Below are 17,864 nucleotides of genomic sequence, written 5' to 3'. Positions count from 1 at the left end.
CTCCTATATTGCAGGTTAGAAGGAGCTGAAGGGCTTCAAGGAGTTTCTTAAACCTTACCTATGCACATAGTTCTCCTTGGGGGTGCCCTTGCCTCTTTGTTCTTTATTGTATTTATAAGACGTCCAATTTTTCTTTCCATTCTTTTTGTGTGTTTTTGACTCGAAGCTACCTACTATATTAAAAGAGAAGGGGATCATTTGGTTCTGCCCTTTCCTTTCTCATTGCCCCTTCTGGAGTTCTGAATCTTATCATTTCTCCCTTGGTCTTCTTGCCAAGTCCATCCTTCTCAAGACCACCCTCTACACTGCTGCCATTTGTTAACATGACAGTTTTCTCCCCAGCTTCATAACCTCAATGGCTCTCCATTACAGCATCAGAACTCAATCATGTGCTCAAAGAGGTTTATGTGATTAGTTGGCAGATGGGCTACAAGTGACTTCTTTCTGGTAATACTGAAAGTAGTGATCTGGGGAATTTACTTTAAAAAAGTGGATTCAAAGTTATTACAATAGCATTCTTTTCATTCACCAGAATTATGAAATGTTTCCTTACCCTGGGGAAAAAAAGGTAAGGAGTCAGTAAATTACACACAGCCCATAGTCTATTTTATCCACTTGTCCATGGGAGTATGTTAAACATAGTGAAATGGTGGTGAGAACCACTGATCCATAGGATATGATGCCAACTGCTTTACTTAACTAGGCATCTAAGACCCTTCATAACCACCCCTTAGCTACCTCTCCTGCCCTCCCTCCCCACAAGACCTATGGTTCACCACACAAAATGAACTCACCCATGTTGTCTGATTTTTTTTTTTCCTATGACTTATTTCAAATGTTACCTCCTCTATGATACTCTTCTCAAACCTTCAGAAAATTAATTCCCTTTCTGGCTTCCAAAGTTCTTTGAATCTATCTCTAACCTTGACCTTATACTGAGTTGTAATTTTCTGTTTGCTTATCCCTCCTACACTATAAGCAGCTTGACAAAGCCACATTTCTCTCCTTTTTGCATGCCCTACAGAATGCTTGACAGTTACTTTGCTTATTAAATATCTGTTAAATAATGACACAATGAAATAGTTTACTTGTTAATAAGTGAGAGAGGTAATATTTCACCAAAGGCTGAGTATCAGAGAAGGTTAACTAATAACTAATAATAACTAATAACCTCAGAACCAAGAGTAAACACCAAATCCTCATGGTTCTAGTTCTGTGCTCTGTTCAATTTTAATTGAATTTTTCTGTTTGAGGAGACCTAGAAGCTCTGGTTCACTAAACTGCCTCCATATTTAATATGTCCTTCTTAGGTTAGACAAGCCAGGCTATTCTGAGCTCAGCCATTCCAATATCTCATCACATTCTTCCCGATTTATTTCTTCTGTCTAATGTACTTCCTGTCAGTTTCATTAATTTTTTCTGTATAATTTCTTTTTATCATCTCCCTGTTCCAGAGTGCCATATTTGCTCATTTTCTTTTGGTATCAGATCAATTTTTAATTTGTGGCTTCTGTTTCTGTGTCATTTTTAGGATTTAAAATTGTATTCTCTGCTCTTTTTATCTCAAACCACAGAAAAGCAATTGAGTATAATTGCAACAAAACATAATATTAAAATAGGAACATACACAATAAAGAAAGTCACTAGGGAGGCAAGGAAATTACGAGCATATGCAAGAAAATGAGGAAGAAAGTTTCATAAAGTCCCAAAGCAATGACTACGCTCAAGGATAAGTGCTGGTGGAGGGAGAGATTGGACAGCAGCTACTTGCACATAAATCACTCCTCCTCCCTTCCGCAGTCTTTTTCTATTACTAACACACGCCAGGCTTACTAGATGGTCTGCCTACTGACAAGTCATAGGTTCCACCAGGCTCAGAGGTAATTTCCTCTCACTCAGGACAAACCCTATGATCCCCGCATTTCCATGTAGAAATATTAGAAGGTCACCCCAAGCTGCCTTTTCCTCCTGAAGAAGACCTTTTCCCCAAGTAGCAATTTGTTCCCAGGGCCGTTCCCCCCATATGTCCTTCATGTTATCACTGCCTGCCACACAACAAGACCTCACTATACATTGGCTAAAAAGCCTGTGCACATGAAACATATGAATTGAGTCTGGTGAATGAATGCAAATCACTCCCTGAAAATCCTTGTCCTCTTCCTCTATATAATACTGTGGAAATATTAGATATTACCTAATATTATGGTACCCAGCTTTAACTTAGCCCTCACTTTTAGGATATCCACCCCAGGTTATATCAACTGATTGGGGGGATTAATTTAATGTTCTTCCATCAAGAACATTCAGTATTCTTCTTTTTAAAAAGGTTTCCTAATCCTGGGTGGTCAGGAATATAAATATCACACGGGTTACAAAATTAATGGTTAACAAGCATGGGAGATGCACAGCGGTGTACTGGATAGAGCATGGGCCCTGGAGTTAGGAGTTCTAATTTCACTACTTAGCAAGTGTGGTTTCTTCAAAGGGTTAGTAATATATGATGCATTCAATAAATGGCATCTGTAACCAGAAGGTAATACAATTACTCTATTTCTATAAGTTGATGAAGTATTTTTCACTTTTTAATGGTTTTGAAATCAGAATGTTTTTCATAATCAATATCAAAAGAAACTTGCCAGCTGTTTATTTCCCCCATCAGCTGTTATTAATCTGATGGTACATTTTATAGTTGTTTGTATTTAAGAATCAAGGAAATATGGTTCATGTAATGACAATGCCTTTTATGGTAAACATACCTTTCCAGCTAGATTCCCCTGTTTATCATCAGTGTCTTATATCTGAAAGAGAAGAGTCAAAGTTCCCTTGGGTCATATTCTCCCATTTGCAGATGCACAGCCAAGTGGAGTCACAGAGGCTAATTTACTCAGGGAAACTCTTGAAGCTTAGAACTTCCAGCTCCCCACTTTCACAAGCCTCTACTTGTATCCTGGGAAGGGCCCTAGTAATGTATTCATATGGCCAGCTATATTTCTAAATCATGCAAATTTGTTTTGTTTTCTTTTTTCTTAAAGAGGTCCTCATTGTATTAAATTCCAGCCCCACACAACTTAGAATCATCTGGATGTCACCTAAGGTATTAGTGTGGCACAATTTGTATTTAGGGTCCTCTGCCTTTCTTGAGTACTCCTTGGCTCGTGTTTCTCTTCCCCTCCATCAAAACCTGCTCTTGGGAAAGAACCATCTATTTGAATAGTAACACCTTAGTGTGACTTTAAACCAGTGTAGTTTACCTCTTCTCAGGTTATCTACATTCTGCATCCTCCTCCTAGTGTAAAATGAAAATTATTTTTCTAAAATGAAATATCTGGCATTAGCAAACTGACTGAAATGTTACTTTGAACCATAAATAGACCTTTTCCTTCGCCCCTAACCACATACCTAGAGGATATCTCCTACTATGTCTAGATGTAGGCATCAACTGTTTATGGTTGTCTAAATCAATTTCTGTTTATTCAACACTATGCTGCAAAGTTAGTAGCAGATTAGATTCTTCTTCATGTGAACAGTGGAGATAGCATATCTAAATGTGAATGAGATGAAGATATTTCTTTACTTCTTTTACACTTCTTCCACTATTTTACTCTGCTCATTCACCTTCCCCTCCCTAACTTCCTCCCTCTAACATTGACTGAGCACCTGCCAAGTGATGGGCACTATGGTAGGCACTGGCACACTGAAATAAGCATTCAACATTATTGAATAAATTAGTGAATGAATGAATGTATGAATCAATCAAAACCTGATTTTTTTCAGTGGTGATACTGTTCTTACCCTAGTAATGTGTTTTTATTTCCCAGTTTTCTTCATTAGAGAAAGTTAATATGATTATTATCCTCATTTTCCTTTAGTTGTATGTCCAGTTATTCTATTATCCTCAGGAGTAACTGTTATTCTTTTACCCTCTTCCCCTTTGATATATTTTGCTATAAGAAGTAGGTAAACCAAAAGGTTGGTTGAGAACATTTCTTTTTTAATCTATTAATTACTTCGAAAGAATTAAATATTCCTCTGCCTTACCTACTTCCATGATCCTGCAACTAAGATGTATTGGAAAAAGTGACATGATGTTAGTGAATGTATTGAGATTTCAAAAGAGTTAATCTTTATTCAGTATTACAAGCAATCATAAGCAATGATGATATTAACAAAAGATCATGGTCATATTATAAACCCATAAATCATTCACCCCATCATACATATTTACAACCAAGAGTCCTCTGATCACATCCTAAGAAGAACTATGTAAATTAAAAGGTGTCTATCTTTTAGGTGTTATCCTAAATGTCATTTCCTCTGGGAAGGACTTCCCTGATTTCCTTTCCTTTACAAACCAAGGTAGATACATCCCACCATGGGCTCCCATAGCATCCTATATGTCCTGTTATAGGAGTCATCCCATCTTACTACCACTGCTTGCTTTGTTAACTGTTTTCCCACTAAACTATAAGGTCTATGAGGACAACCATCACATCCATTTTATCCCCAGGGATCTGGAAGATACTAAGAATGTTACAAACAGTTGATAAATGAAGGAAGAAAGGGAAGAAAGAAGGAGGGAGGAAGGAAGGAAAATTTCAACTATTAGGGAAGCCAATTGTTCAGTTTATTTAGTATTTAAAATGCAATCAAGAGGATAGTACTTTTGAAAATACTTTCCTTATGATTGGGATTTCACCAACTCCTTCCTATGCTTATTGAGTTGCTGAAAATAATATCAACAAGTGTTATTTCCTCCTCTGACTCCTCTAGGAGATGAGACGCAAATCATAGAGTCTAAGTAACTTAAGCCAAAGTGGTTCTTCTTGGTTCTTATGTCATTGTTTTGGAGTCAGCCCAGCAATATACCATCTGCACTGTATCCTCAGCATCTCTCACTTTCCCATCTGACCCTTGCCTGCATTGTGAGATTCTCAACTCTTTCCCTTGACTCATCTCCCAAAGTATAGACGATTATCCTCATTCTATGGAAGGAAGATTCTGTGTGGATCATCCAAAGGAGTGGGTTGCTCAAATAGTATCTCTGGCTTTCAAATGCATCATGCAGATTTTCATATAACCAGAATTCACCCACTGCTCAGAAAACTGAGAATTCCTCTTTAAGTGGCAGTCCAAATTTGGAAACCACAGCTGTTTTTAACAATTGAGTCATTGCCTTTCAGGTGCCAAGAATATCACCTATCATATTCTCCAGGGTTCAAAGAAAGAGGAAGGAGAAAAAAGCAAACAGCAAGTTGAGGGAAAGGTAACATGAAGCTTCTCGAGTCATATAAATTATTAAAAAACTGTAATAACTGAAACAACAATAATAATAGCAATTAACTAGTATTCACTAGCAATTAAAAAAACAGGACCTCATGTGACCTTCTTGATCTCCCTAAGGGAAAGAGGATCGTATAGGGCCCCTATCTGTTGAGTACTGGTTCCAGGAAGCGCTGTGGATATCAAAATCTGCAGATGCTTATACAAAATGGTGTGGTGTTTGTATATAACCTAGGTACATCCTTTCATGTACTTTAAATCATCTAGATTACTTATAATACCTACTAATACAATGTAAATGCTATGTAAATAGTTGGAAATATAATGTAAATAGTTGCCAGTACATGGCAGATGCAAGTTTTGCTTTTTGGAACCTTCTGGAAGTTTTTTGTCGACTATTTTTGATCCTTTGTTGGTTGAATCCACAGATGCAGAACACATGGATGTGGATCCGGATGACTGACCATATTCTTAGCATCCTCATTTTACAGATGAAGAAACAAAATCAGAGAAGTTAAGTGAATGGCCCAAGGTCACACAACCCAAGTCACCAGACTTCAAATCCTCTATTCTACCTCTTGTTCAAACAGCCTCATCACTGATTTATCTAAACAATCTCACACAAATCTGTTTTTGTGGAAAATGTACCTTTTCCCATCACTGTGGACCTAAGGAGAGGTCATTAGGACTTCTCTGAACTCAGAAAAGAAATAAAGACTCCATTTCTAAGTTTTGGATGAGGGTTCCAGGTATATACATATTAAAATTTTACTTGGCCCTTCTCTGAACTGGTTTTGGGGGTTTGCAAGAAAGAAGTTTGATCTTTCTGCCCCAGTACAAATCTTGGAATCTAATTTCCCAAATTCCCTTCCCACCCTCAGGGGACATCAGGAACAGCCAAAGCAACTTTCAACTGGCAAAGCTCGGTGACCCCTCTCAGGTCTCCCAGGCTTCATCTCCCTAGGACAGGCCAGTACCTAGCATATCCTGGGCTGTGATGAGAGACCCTCATCCAGTAGACCTTAACAACTGGGTCTAGGCTGCTGCAGCCAATAGAAACTCTAGCCCATGAATCAAATCTCAAGGAATCTGTGATCCAGCAACACCTCCAGCAGATACCCATTTAAGGCAATATCTGGCAAGAGCTTTGTAAAAAGAGAGTTGGAAAAGAAAAACCAGTCAGAGAAAAGAAACAAGGAGGATGAAACTCTGGCAGACAGTATTTCCCAAAAATGACTGAAAAAATATTTCTGGTCTTATATGCCCTTCCAGAACCTTGTCACTCCCCCATCAAGAGGAGTTTATTTCTTCTCTCCTTGAATCTCTATGTGTCTTGGTGACTGTCTTGGTGAATAGACTATGGTTGAAGTGATGCCCTATGACTTCTGAGGGTAGGTAGAAAAGGTGACCCAGCTTCCACCTGGCTCTCTTGGACATCTGACTGTAGGACCCTGGGAGGAAGCCCAGGCTGCATGAAGAGTTCATATGTAGGTATTCCAGTTGTCAGCTCCACAAAGGTGCCAGTTGACAACTGACATCAACTAACCGCCAGACACGAGTGAATGAGCCTTCTGAGGATTCCAGTACCAGCCTTTGAATCACCCTAGACTTTGTGTCTTCCAGCTGAAGCTAATGGAACAAAGACAAGCCATCCCTATGGGAATTTCTGACCCATAGAATCCACAGTCATAATAAATGGTTGTTTCAAGCCACTACATTTGGGGGTAATTTGTTGAACAGAAAGTCATAACCAGAGCAGGAACCTAGGCCTAAGGAGACATGTGGGCTTGTTCTATTTGCAGTCATTGAAAGGTGACTCCAGGCCCTACTGCTAATTCTAGTCATCCCCTGCCAGGTGCCTTCTGCACATAGGTCATTTCTCCTGAAGGCTCAACTGTTCCGCCCTACAATTGCACTTGGCTATCCCCTTCCAAGTTCATCAGAAATGTTTTTAAAGGTCTGAATCTCAATTGTGTATAGGGTTTCGGCCCTTCTCCTTCAGTTTCTTTGGCCTTGCCTGGACAAATCATAAGTTTAGGCACTTACTTCAGATGGTGAAGGAGTATGCAGTGGTGGAGGGTGAGAGGTACTGGGGAGAAAGGGAAGAGTCTAACTCCCAGTACCTTTGTCTTAGTTTTGATCTAGAGCTACCTATTCTACTTGAAGAATTACATGAGCAGAGTTAGAACCTTCACTCTCAGTGCCATGATACAATTGAATCATTTTACTTCAAATGATAACACTTTCATCAGGTCATTAGACTCAAAACCAGGAAAGCCAAAAATATAAGGACTTGTCTATCTTGTACACTGTTATAATGCAGACACTTAGAATAGTGCCTGGAACATAGTAAGTTCTCAATAAATATCTATCGAATGAACAAATGAATGAATGAATGAAATTTCTCCCCCTCTTTTTAGAGAGCAATAACTGATGTTGGATTACCATAATATGTTTAGAAAACTGACAGGTATATATAGAATAGATAAACAAGTTTATATTGTATAGCACAGGGAAATATAGACAAGATCTTATAGTAGCTCATGGTGAAAAAGAATATGAAAATGAATGTATGTATATTCATGTATGACTGAAAAACTATGCTGTACACCAGAAATTGACACATGGTAAACTGACTGTAATTCAATAAAAATTTTTTTTAAAGTATGATATTGTAAAAAAAAAAAAAGAAAATTATAGTGTTCAAAAGGTTGACGTTCTACTACATTAGGTAACGTTTTTCAACCTGTTCAAAGTATTAAACCTTGAAACTGTGAGTTCCTTGAGGGCAGAGACTGTGTCTTACTCCATTTTGAATCCTCAACACCTAACACTTGGCCTGGTACTTGCTAAGAGCTTGGTAAATATTAAACATTTAAATATTAAAAACTAAATGAATGTCAAACAAAGACTGACAGATTTTTTAAAATTAAATTATAGACAGTTTACAATGTTGTGCTATTTCTGGTATACAGCAGAGTGATTTAGTTATACATTATGTATTCATTTTTATATTCTTTTTCATTATAGGCTATTATAAGGTATTGAATATAGTTCCCTATGCTATATAGTAGGACCTTGCTGTATCTATTTTATATATAGTAGTTAGTATCTGCAAATCCTGAACTCCTAGTTTATCCCTCCACACTCCCTCTTCCCCACTGGTAACCATAAGTTTGTTTTCTGTGTCTGTGTCTGCTTCTATTTTGTAAATAAGTTCATTTGTGTTTTTTTTTTTTTTTTAGATTGCACTGATAAGTGATATTATATGGTATTTTTCTTTCTCTTGCTTACTTCACTTAGTACGATGATCTCCAAGTCCATCCAGGTTGTTGCAAATGGCATTGGCATTATTTTACTCTTTTGTTATGGTTGAATAGTATTCCATTGTGTGTATGTATGTATATATTCACACATAATTTCTTTATCCAGTCATCTGTTGGTGGACATTTAGGTTGCTTTCATGGCTTGGCTATTGTAAATACTGCTGCTATGAACATTGGGGTGCATATATCTTTTTGAATTAGAGTTTCCTCCAGATATATGCCCAGGAGTGGGATTGCTGGATCATATAGTAAGTCTATTTTTAGTTTTTTGAGGAATCTCCATACTGTTTTCCATAATGGCTACATCAAACTACATTCCCGTCAACAGTGTAGGAGGGTTCCCTTTTCTCCACACTCTCTCCAGCATTTACTGTTTGTGGACTTTTTAATGATGTCTGTTCTGACTGGTGATACCTCACTGTAGTTTTGATTTGTATTTCTCTGTTAATTAGTGATATCAAACATTTCTTCATGTGCCTATTGGCCATTTGTATGTCTTCCTTGGAGAAATGTTTGTTTAGGTTTTCTGCCCATTTTTTGATTGGGTTGTTTATTTTTTTATTATTGAGTTGTATGAGCTGTTTGTATATTCTGGAATTTAAGTCCTTGCCAATCACATCATTTGTAAATATTTTCTCCTATTCTGTAGGTTGTCTTTTCATTCTGTTTATGGTTTCCTTTGCTGTGCAAAGCTTGTAAGTTTAATTTGGTCCCATTTGTTTATTTTTGCTTTTATTTCTATCACCCTGGTAGACTGCCCTAGAAGAACATTGCTAAGATTTATGTCAGAAAATGTTTTGCCTATGTTTTTTTCTAGGAGATTTATAGTGTCTTGTCTTATGTTTAAATATTTAAGCCACTTTAAGTTTATTTTTGTGTATGGTGTGAGGGAGTGTTCTAACTTCATTGATTTACATGTTGCTGTCCAACTTTTCCAACACCACTTGATCAAGAAGCTGTCTTTCCGCCATTGTACATTCTTGCCTACATCAAAGATTAATTGACCATAGGTATGTGGGTTTATTTCTGGGCTCTCTGTTCTGTTCCACTGGTCCATATGTTTGTTTTTTGTGCCAATACCAAGCTGTTTTGATTACTACAGGTCTCTAGTATTGTCTGAAGTCTGGGGGAGTTATTCCTCCAGCTTCATTCTTTTTCTTCAGTATTGCTTGTCAATTCTGGGTCTTTTGTGATTCCATATAAATATTAGGATCATTTGTTCTAGTTCTGTGAAAAATGTCCTAGGCAATTTGATAGGTATCTCATTAAATCAGTAGATTGCTCTGGGTAGTATGGCCATTTTAACAATATTGATTCTTCCAAACCAGGAGCATGGGATATCTTTCTGTTTCCTTACATCATCTTTAATTTCCTTAATCAGTGTTTTGTAATTCTCTGTGTATAAGTCTTTTACCTCCTTGGTCAGGTTTATTCCTAAGTATTTTATTTTTTTGATGTGATTTTAAAAAGGATTGTTTTTGTTTTTATTTTACTTTCCTTTTCTGATTTCATTGTTAGTGTAAAGAAATGCAACTGATTTCTGTATGTTAATTTTGTATCTTGTTACCTTGCTGAATTCATTTATCAGCTCTTGTAGTTTTTGTGTGGAGGCTTTAGGGTTTTCTATATACAGTATTATGTCATCTGCATATAGTGATAATTTTACCTCTTCTCTTCCAATTTGGATACCTTTTATTTCTTTTTCTTGCCTGATTGCTATGGTTAGGACTTCCAAAACTATGTTGAATAGAAGTGGTGAGAGTGGGTCCTTGTCTTGTTCCAAATTCTAGTGTGAAGGCTTTCAACTTTTCATTGTTGAGTATTATGTTGGCTGTGGGTTTATCATAAATAGCTTTTATTATGTCAAGTTATTTCCCTCTATACCCATCTTAGTAAAAGTTTTTATCATGAATGGATGTTGAATTTTATCAAATGCTTTTTCTGCATCTATTGGGGTGATCATGTGATTTTTCTCCTTTCTTTTGTTGATATAGTGTATCACATTGATTGATTTGCATATGTTGAACCATCCTTGTGTCCCTAGGATGAATCCAACTTGATCATAGTGTATAATCTTCTTTATGTATTGTTTAATTCAGTTTGCTAGTATTTTGCTGAGAATTTTTACATGGCAGAGATATTTCAAAAATCATTTAGTTCTCTTAGGCTTTGCCTAGTAGGAAATAATGACAGATAAGGGTGTGGTCAATGCACCTGATCCCTAGAGGGATCAGACTGGGATGCAGAAATGCAGAAGTCCTGAGGCCTCCCAGTCTCTAAAGACTCAAAAGGCTATTTGTAATCTGAGTATGATGTTGGTATGGATGCAAAAAGTGTACAGACCTCCACTTTAGCAATCAAAAGTGCTTTTCTCTGAGTGCTTCAGATAGGATTTTGTTTCACAGCTAATTTTATGATGAGACATTCATTTATTCATTCATCCCATACTGATGGGGGCTTACCTGTTTCTATTTTTCTTCAAAGGTTTGTTTAAACTGTTCAAGAGAAAGTTGAGTGTTCAAAAGGTTGTCATTCCTTGGAAAAGGACCTAACCAGGCAACTAAAGATGTGATATCACCATTTTGTAAAGGCAGATGGGAACTGTAGACATAAGATCCTCACAACTTAGATCAATTAAAAATGTGATCTGCATGGGGTGGAATCACTTGAAAAATGACTGTTAAGAATAGAGATGTCTGGGATCTACTCCAGACAAACTAAATCAGAATATCAGAAGTAAGACTGGAGACTTTAGGAGCAGCTTCTGGTGACTTTGTACTCAAGTTTGAATTATTACCACAGGTGTCATGCTAATAGGACCTACCTGTAATCACCTAATTTAATCTGGTTTTCCCCATATCTCTACAAAAATAAGATGTTACTTGGCTGATTTAAGATGCTGAGGCATAGTGCAAATGTGGCTCAGAATTGCCAATTCCTCAGACTAGAATGCCACTGAATGAATGTAATCATTTTATCCTTCAACGAACCCAAAATAAACCCCTGCAAAAAGAAAGTAACCTATTCTTTCCTTAAGAAACTCGCAATTTAGAAGCCAATTATTACAAAATATGTTTTTAAAATAGAGATGTTTTTATGGTTGGATATGGCATATTCAAACTCTTCTCAGTCTATAAAACAATAAACAACAACCATCAGCTGTGAGAGGTGGCTCTCAGCCATGCACATCTAGACTGTACTACTTTCTACCAACAATACCAACATCCAGCTGGAAGTCTGTGACCTTTTCCTTGCCTTAACCCCAAACTCCTCTTTTTCCCAGGAGACTTCTTACTCACTTTCTGAATTTTCCTAATCTGGTCAGAGAGTGTGTCTAACAGACGAGTTTTCAGGAAGTCCATCACCTTGACCACCCGGCCATCAATGTAGCAACTGGAATAAAAATAAAATAAGAATCAGATAAAATCTGGAGCAGGAGACTACAAGTACACTTCTTGAGCCAGAGGTCTCTGTTGCCTGAGGAAACAGCCCAGGGTTCACTTCGGCTTTTATATCCTAAAAAGATTTTACTCTGGGTACTTTTCAAACAAGTAATGTATTTTTTTACCTTCTTCATTTTCACCTACATTTGTGGGCTAATAGTGTGATTTTTTTTCAACCTTCTCACATGAAACTGCATTTACTGCTCTTTAGGGACTGAAAGGAACTGTATAACACAAATTGGGTAATGGGGAAAAGTTTACTTTCTTTCCCTCCTAGGGAAAGTCATTTAGCATCCCTCTCATACCATCCCTACTCCCACCTTAAAGTAATAAAGGTATGTGAGAAGTTTGAAAGAATACACAAAAATTTTGACAGGTTTCCACACCTTTAAATAAGAAAACAGCAATCACAAAAATCTGATTTAATGCAGTGAGTGGGTCTCAAAGGTTTCATCTCCAGCTCACTTCCCTGGGCAAAATACCTTATAGTCAACCTCCCTCCACCTCCAGAATAAATGAGTAAACCAATAATTAAGTTAGACAGATTCAAGTCCAGGTGTCCTCTCCAAAAAAGGCAACAAATTTGGCATTCATTAGTGTGGTGGTATTCCAGGTTTTGCTAGGTAGCTTAAGTGAAACATCAAATTATTGTTGTTAACATTTAACCAAAACAGGTCCATCCAGACTTGCAGGGACACTCTGCGTGAATCCTTTCTCTGAAGACTAAGCCCAGTGTGAGGTGACCTTCATTATCTCAAAACTCCCAGATCCCATCTTTGTAAAATTCTGAATTGAATCAGTTTAATTTAAATCAATGCTTATGACTCCTGGGTGCCTTCTCCAACCCATTCAGGTCTCCTTGGCTGATGGATAATGATAGATTATGTCATTTTTAGTAAGATGCAAACCTATCAGTATATATTATAGCTCTATGTGAAAATTCTTTTTAAATTCCCATACCAGTAGTGATAGATGTGGTGAAATAGATATAGTGAAATGGTTAAAATTCTTGTAAAATTGTAAAGCAGGTTCTCTGGTTGAAGTGAGGGTGGGAGATGAGTTCCTCCCACACAGCCTTCCCCTTGGCCTCCCATCACCACCTAACACGTTTCCATAGAATCCAATGTTTAAATCATTGCTATACTGGAAAGAGTTTGGGTTTTGGAGCTAGAGATACTTGAGTTCAAATTCCAAATCAGGCATTTACTACCTATATGATCTTGGGCAAGATGTTTGGCCTTTATGGGCCTCAGTTTTCTTATGCTTAAAAGAGAGGTAACATATCTACATCTTAGGGTTGATTGAAGATTAAGCAGATAAACCTAAAGTGTCTGGCACACGGTAGCCATTCAACAACTCTTAGTTCTTTTCTGATTTCTCTAATTTTCAGCTCACAAAGATGGGGTCATAAATGATAGGGAACTGACTAATGTGTGTGCACAAAATCCTAAAAGTGAAATTGTTGAGTCAAAGGGTACATGCTTTTGAAAATACTGGTAGTTAGTTATATTAGGGAATAAAATAAACCAATGATATGACTTTCACCTCATTTCTGGTACAGATGCTAGACTCAGATCCAATAAACATTTATCATGTGCAACACACACAGTTGGGCATGTCTGTGTCCATTACCTCACAATCTCTTCCTATTAGTGCTTCACTATTAGTAACTTTGATTTTTTTAAAGTTGTGATTAGACTGCATACTACCTGAAAGCTAGGAATATGAAAACACTGCAGTATTAAAATTAAAAATAATTCATGCAATGTTAATCAAATACACATTGAAGGACATGAATATTTGTTACTATATTGCAAGATATATGATAAAAATGTACTGTAATTAGTGGTTTTTTATATTTTAATCAAATATACTATAGTTTCTTCTTTTTTCTTTGTTAGCTCCTAGTAGCTATTTTAAACATCAGAGTTTATAAGTTTTGCTGGCAACACATATAGTTTAATGTTCATTGAGATAAAAATGCCACATATACCTTTTCAACATATAGGCTTCTCTGTGAACACGTTTCCTATCCCACACAATCCATAGCCCAGGCTTAAGGGGACTTCACTCTTCTCCTCTCTTTTGTCTCTTTTCTCAAGCACACAAAACTTGTAGTTAGAAAACCTTGGTTCAATCCCATCTCTGCCACTCACGACCTATATGATACTGGGTTTCCCCTTCTTTAAAACTTGTTAAAAAAGAACCTCCAAACTGATTGATACTATTTTCACAGGGTTACTGTACTAATAAAATCAGGAAAAATACTGGACATGGAACTCAGCACATAAAAGGTATTCAATAACCAAATCTACCCTCCAGGTGACTTAAGCACCCAAAGTGGCAGCAACCTAGACTAAAAAGCCATGGTATGGGGTAAGCAGGGGAACATCTGTCTGGAGGACAGTATGTTCATCTGCTGTAGGATTTGGAATGAGGGAAGCATGAAGCAGAAAGAACAGGCTCGATTCCCAGTAGGTGAGAGGCAGAGGGAGAGATGGAGAAGGCTGTGATTAAGCTGTAAAAGTTTAGAGTTTGAAAAGACCTCATGGTCATGTGATCTAAAGCATGTAAGCTTGCTACTACATCTCTGAGAGGTGATTATCTAGGACAGGGAACCCACTCTCATACATTCCTGATACTTTTCCATCATACCACAGCTTGAATCCAGGAAAGGCTCTTCTACTATGGGTCTAAAATTGGCTCCCTCTTACTGTCCACTCAGTGGCTGTTTTCTAGGACCCAGGAATAGTCCAATTCCTCCTTCATGTGATACATGGGAGAAGAATTCCAGTAAAAACTTTGGCTTAAGCTTTTTAAAGCCTATTCCTGGCCCCACTTTTAACCTAACAAGCTGGATTCAATCATTCTCAGTTGGTCTCAGGCTATTCCTGTGGGCTGTGAATTAGACTGGAAGGGGGAGAGCTCCAGGCAGGAAACCAGTGTGACAAGGTTATCTTATCTCAACAGTGCAGGCAAGAAGGAGTCTGGGTCTAAGTAAGGGAGGCCACGGAAAAAGTAAAAGTGAGACCTTGTGAAGAAAGAACTATTAAAATAAAGCTTCTGTAGAGTGTAAGAGAGATGGGAAGGGAGTCAATGATGACTATGAATTTATGAGAAAGAATGTCTCAGAGAACGTTGGTGTCAAGGACATGTAGGCTAGTCAGACTTGGTTTTAGGTTTGTCAAAGGAGAGAAAAGATTCTGTCCGAGGTATCAAAGACACATAGAATATCAAAGAGAGAATATATAATAGATAGTTGGAGATGTGAGAAGTAGGTACAGAGAAAAGTTGAGACAGAAAACGCTGACCTGGATATTTTCTTCAGTTTGTAAGTAATGGATGAAGCTATGGCTGTAGATGAGCTCTCTAAGAGGGTAAGAGAAGTTATCAAAGATACAAGATCCTCTAAAATGTTTCTCAGACATGGCTGTAGGCATTGTCTCTATCTTTGACCCTTCCTTCTCGAGGCTGACCATCACAGTGTCTTCTCAAAAATTTCAGTCTAAGTGAGACTCACATTTGGAGTCAGAGGAATCGTCATATTATACTGAGAAGTTTCAGCAACTTTCATTTGCAAACATAAACCCACATTTATATTGTACTATGGAAATAAGAACTCTGGCCCTCTACAATTTAGTATTCTTTTTAAGAGAGGGAATAATTTAACCATAGGTATGAGTTGATAGATACCTGAGCCTTTTTCTTGCATATCCCTGGACAATTAGTTTGCTGCACTTACCCTTCATAAAAGTGGAGCTTCTAAGAAAACATTCAATGTCAACAATCTGTGGTTATTTGACAAACTCCTGCCTGTTATAGAGCCTCAGTTCTCTGATAGTGGCTGTCCTTGTAAAAGGCTCAATATATCATTTAGATCTGGACATGATAGCCTGTGATGACCACTTTGTAAGACTGAATTGTTAAAAATGATAAAGATGGTGATTCTAACCAAGACTGGGTAAAAGAAGGTAGGACTGGATTCCAGCTGACAGTCCAGTGACTTGGGGGCAACTCTCTCTGCTTTCCTCCGTTTTTCTCACTGGGAAGATGATTCTTTGCTACCATCCAATCTCCCCTCAAGAGTTAACTAGTTTAGTAATGGCTATAAAGGCATCAGAAGACCAAATGAATCAGAGGAAGGAAGGAAAAAGAAAAGAAGGAAATTCACCAATTAAAGGTACTTCTCAGCAACTTCCAAATAAATCCCGGCAGAATGGTTGGTTCTAGAAATACTTGGACTGATACTTTTAGGTAAATCATAGTCCTCCTCCAAGCTTTCTTGAATTTCAGCTTCTTTAGGATCACAGCATAAGTAGCTGAGTTCAACTAAAAGGTGAAGCCAGGAGAGGCTGTGCAGAAATAACCTCTCTGGGAACCCTTACTACAAATGCAATGAGCTTGAAACCTTTGTGTGTGGACAAACAGCCTGTCTGGCTCAGCACCAGCAACCATCATTCCTTCCTCTGCTGGCCTCTAGACTGCCAGGCCGTCTCACACGCACATCTGGGGAAGTGGCAAAGATGGCAGAACATACAAAGTAAGTGGAAATACTTACCAATTCATTCACCAACTCTTGCTCTCCTTAGTTTTAAATTTGACTTCTAGTTTAACATCTTTCATCTTATTTAAAATTTTGCCCTTTATCTGTTTATTATAAAAGGAATAAGTGCTCATTATAGGCAATTAGAAAATGCACATGAACAAAATTAAATTATGAAAATGAAAAATCACTGATAAACCCAATACCTAGGGAGATGCACTGCTAAAAGTTTGCCGTAGTCCCTTTCAGACTTTTCCATGGTAATTCCACATAAAATCTCCCATAATTAGTTATTTTAAAAACTTATTCCAGATCCTAGTCCACTAGAATATAAACTTAAAACTGTCCTAGCTGAGATTTTCAAGCCCATATCACAGCTACTGACAGAAATATTAGAGACCCCCAATGAAATCATCTTACTCTTATTTTAATTCTGGCCAGTTAGAAGCAGGTCCCATCTCCTTTCAGTCTCTGCCAGTCAGGTTTTAATCCTGATCCCCCTTCCCCTTTTCTCCAGACTAGATTTTGTACTACAATTAGCCACTTATGCCCATTAGCCTCTTAAAAAATTTAATGAGGAGAGTTTGTTGGCTCCAGAGGCAGCTGGTTTTGTTTACCTGGCTCTTTGCTTTAAAAGGAAAAACCTTTGCCCCTTATTATCTGACCCCTTCTTTTATTTCAGGTAATTGCATTAGTGCTGGCTTCCCAATGCTCAGGAATTTCCGGACCTATTTTGCTGCCTGCTGCTTCCAGGGAGGAGGGGCAGTCGGCTCAGAATTCTAACACCCACCCTGCTGACTGGGCAGGTAATTCCATAAAACTCGGGGCCTTCCCCACGGAATGGGGGAGAAGCCTGGATAATCATTAGAACAACCCTGTTGACCTATAAAACCTATTCTGACACCTTGAAGCCAAACACTGGAGCGGCTGACTGGAGTCTCTCCAAAGCTTTATAAATTGTATTTGCCGCCCCCCCTCCCTGCCCCCATCAAAAGGCCTCACTCTGGGTTCCCACTGAGCACATTCTTCTTCACACTTGACTTTAGGTTTTCTTTCTGCAGCTACATTAATCTTGATCTTCTTTGCTATGAATCAAACTTCCAATCTTGCGTTCAGAACTACTTTGAGCAGGTAAAGTTTGGATGAAATGAACACTGCTAGAAAAAAAAAAAGGTCCTACAAAAAAAATAGATGTTTCTTTGGCTTTCTTAAACCAGTTCCTGTATAATCCATACAGGAATCACCCAGCTGACTAAAGGGTTGTGGTTCAAG

The 17,864-nt window shown here is 37.8% G+C and overlaps 1 protein-coding gene across 5 annotated transcripts in view; it reads right to left on the bottom strand.

The window, feature by feature from the left end:
* Window positions 1-17,864, bottom strand: part of HPSE2 (heparanase 2 (inactive)) — a 568,967-nt gene that overhangs the window by 136,415 nt on the left and 414,688 nt on the right. For all 5 annotated transcript variants that reach the window (XM_074373795.1, XM_010971071.3, XM_045507507.2 and 2 more), the window contains exon 7: window positions 11,906-11,999. In XM_074373795.1, the coding sequence (XP_074229896.1) occupies window positions 11,906-11,999 (94 nt within the window). The remainder of the gene's footprint in view (window positions 1-11,905; window positions 12,000-17,864) is intronic.

This window comes from Camelus bactrianus, chromosome 11, assembly GCF_048773025.1.
Source record: "Camelus bactrianus isolate YW-2024 breed Bactrian camel chromosome 11, ASM4877302v1, whole genome shotgun sequence".
NCBI lineage: Eukaryota > Metazoa > Chordata > Mammalia > Artiodactyla > Camelidae > Camelus > Camelus bactrianus.
Note: the sequence above shows the minus strand (reverse complement) of the source record. Positions and strands in the feature narration are given on the sequence as shown.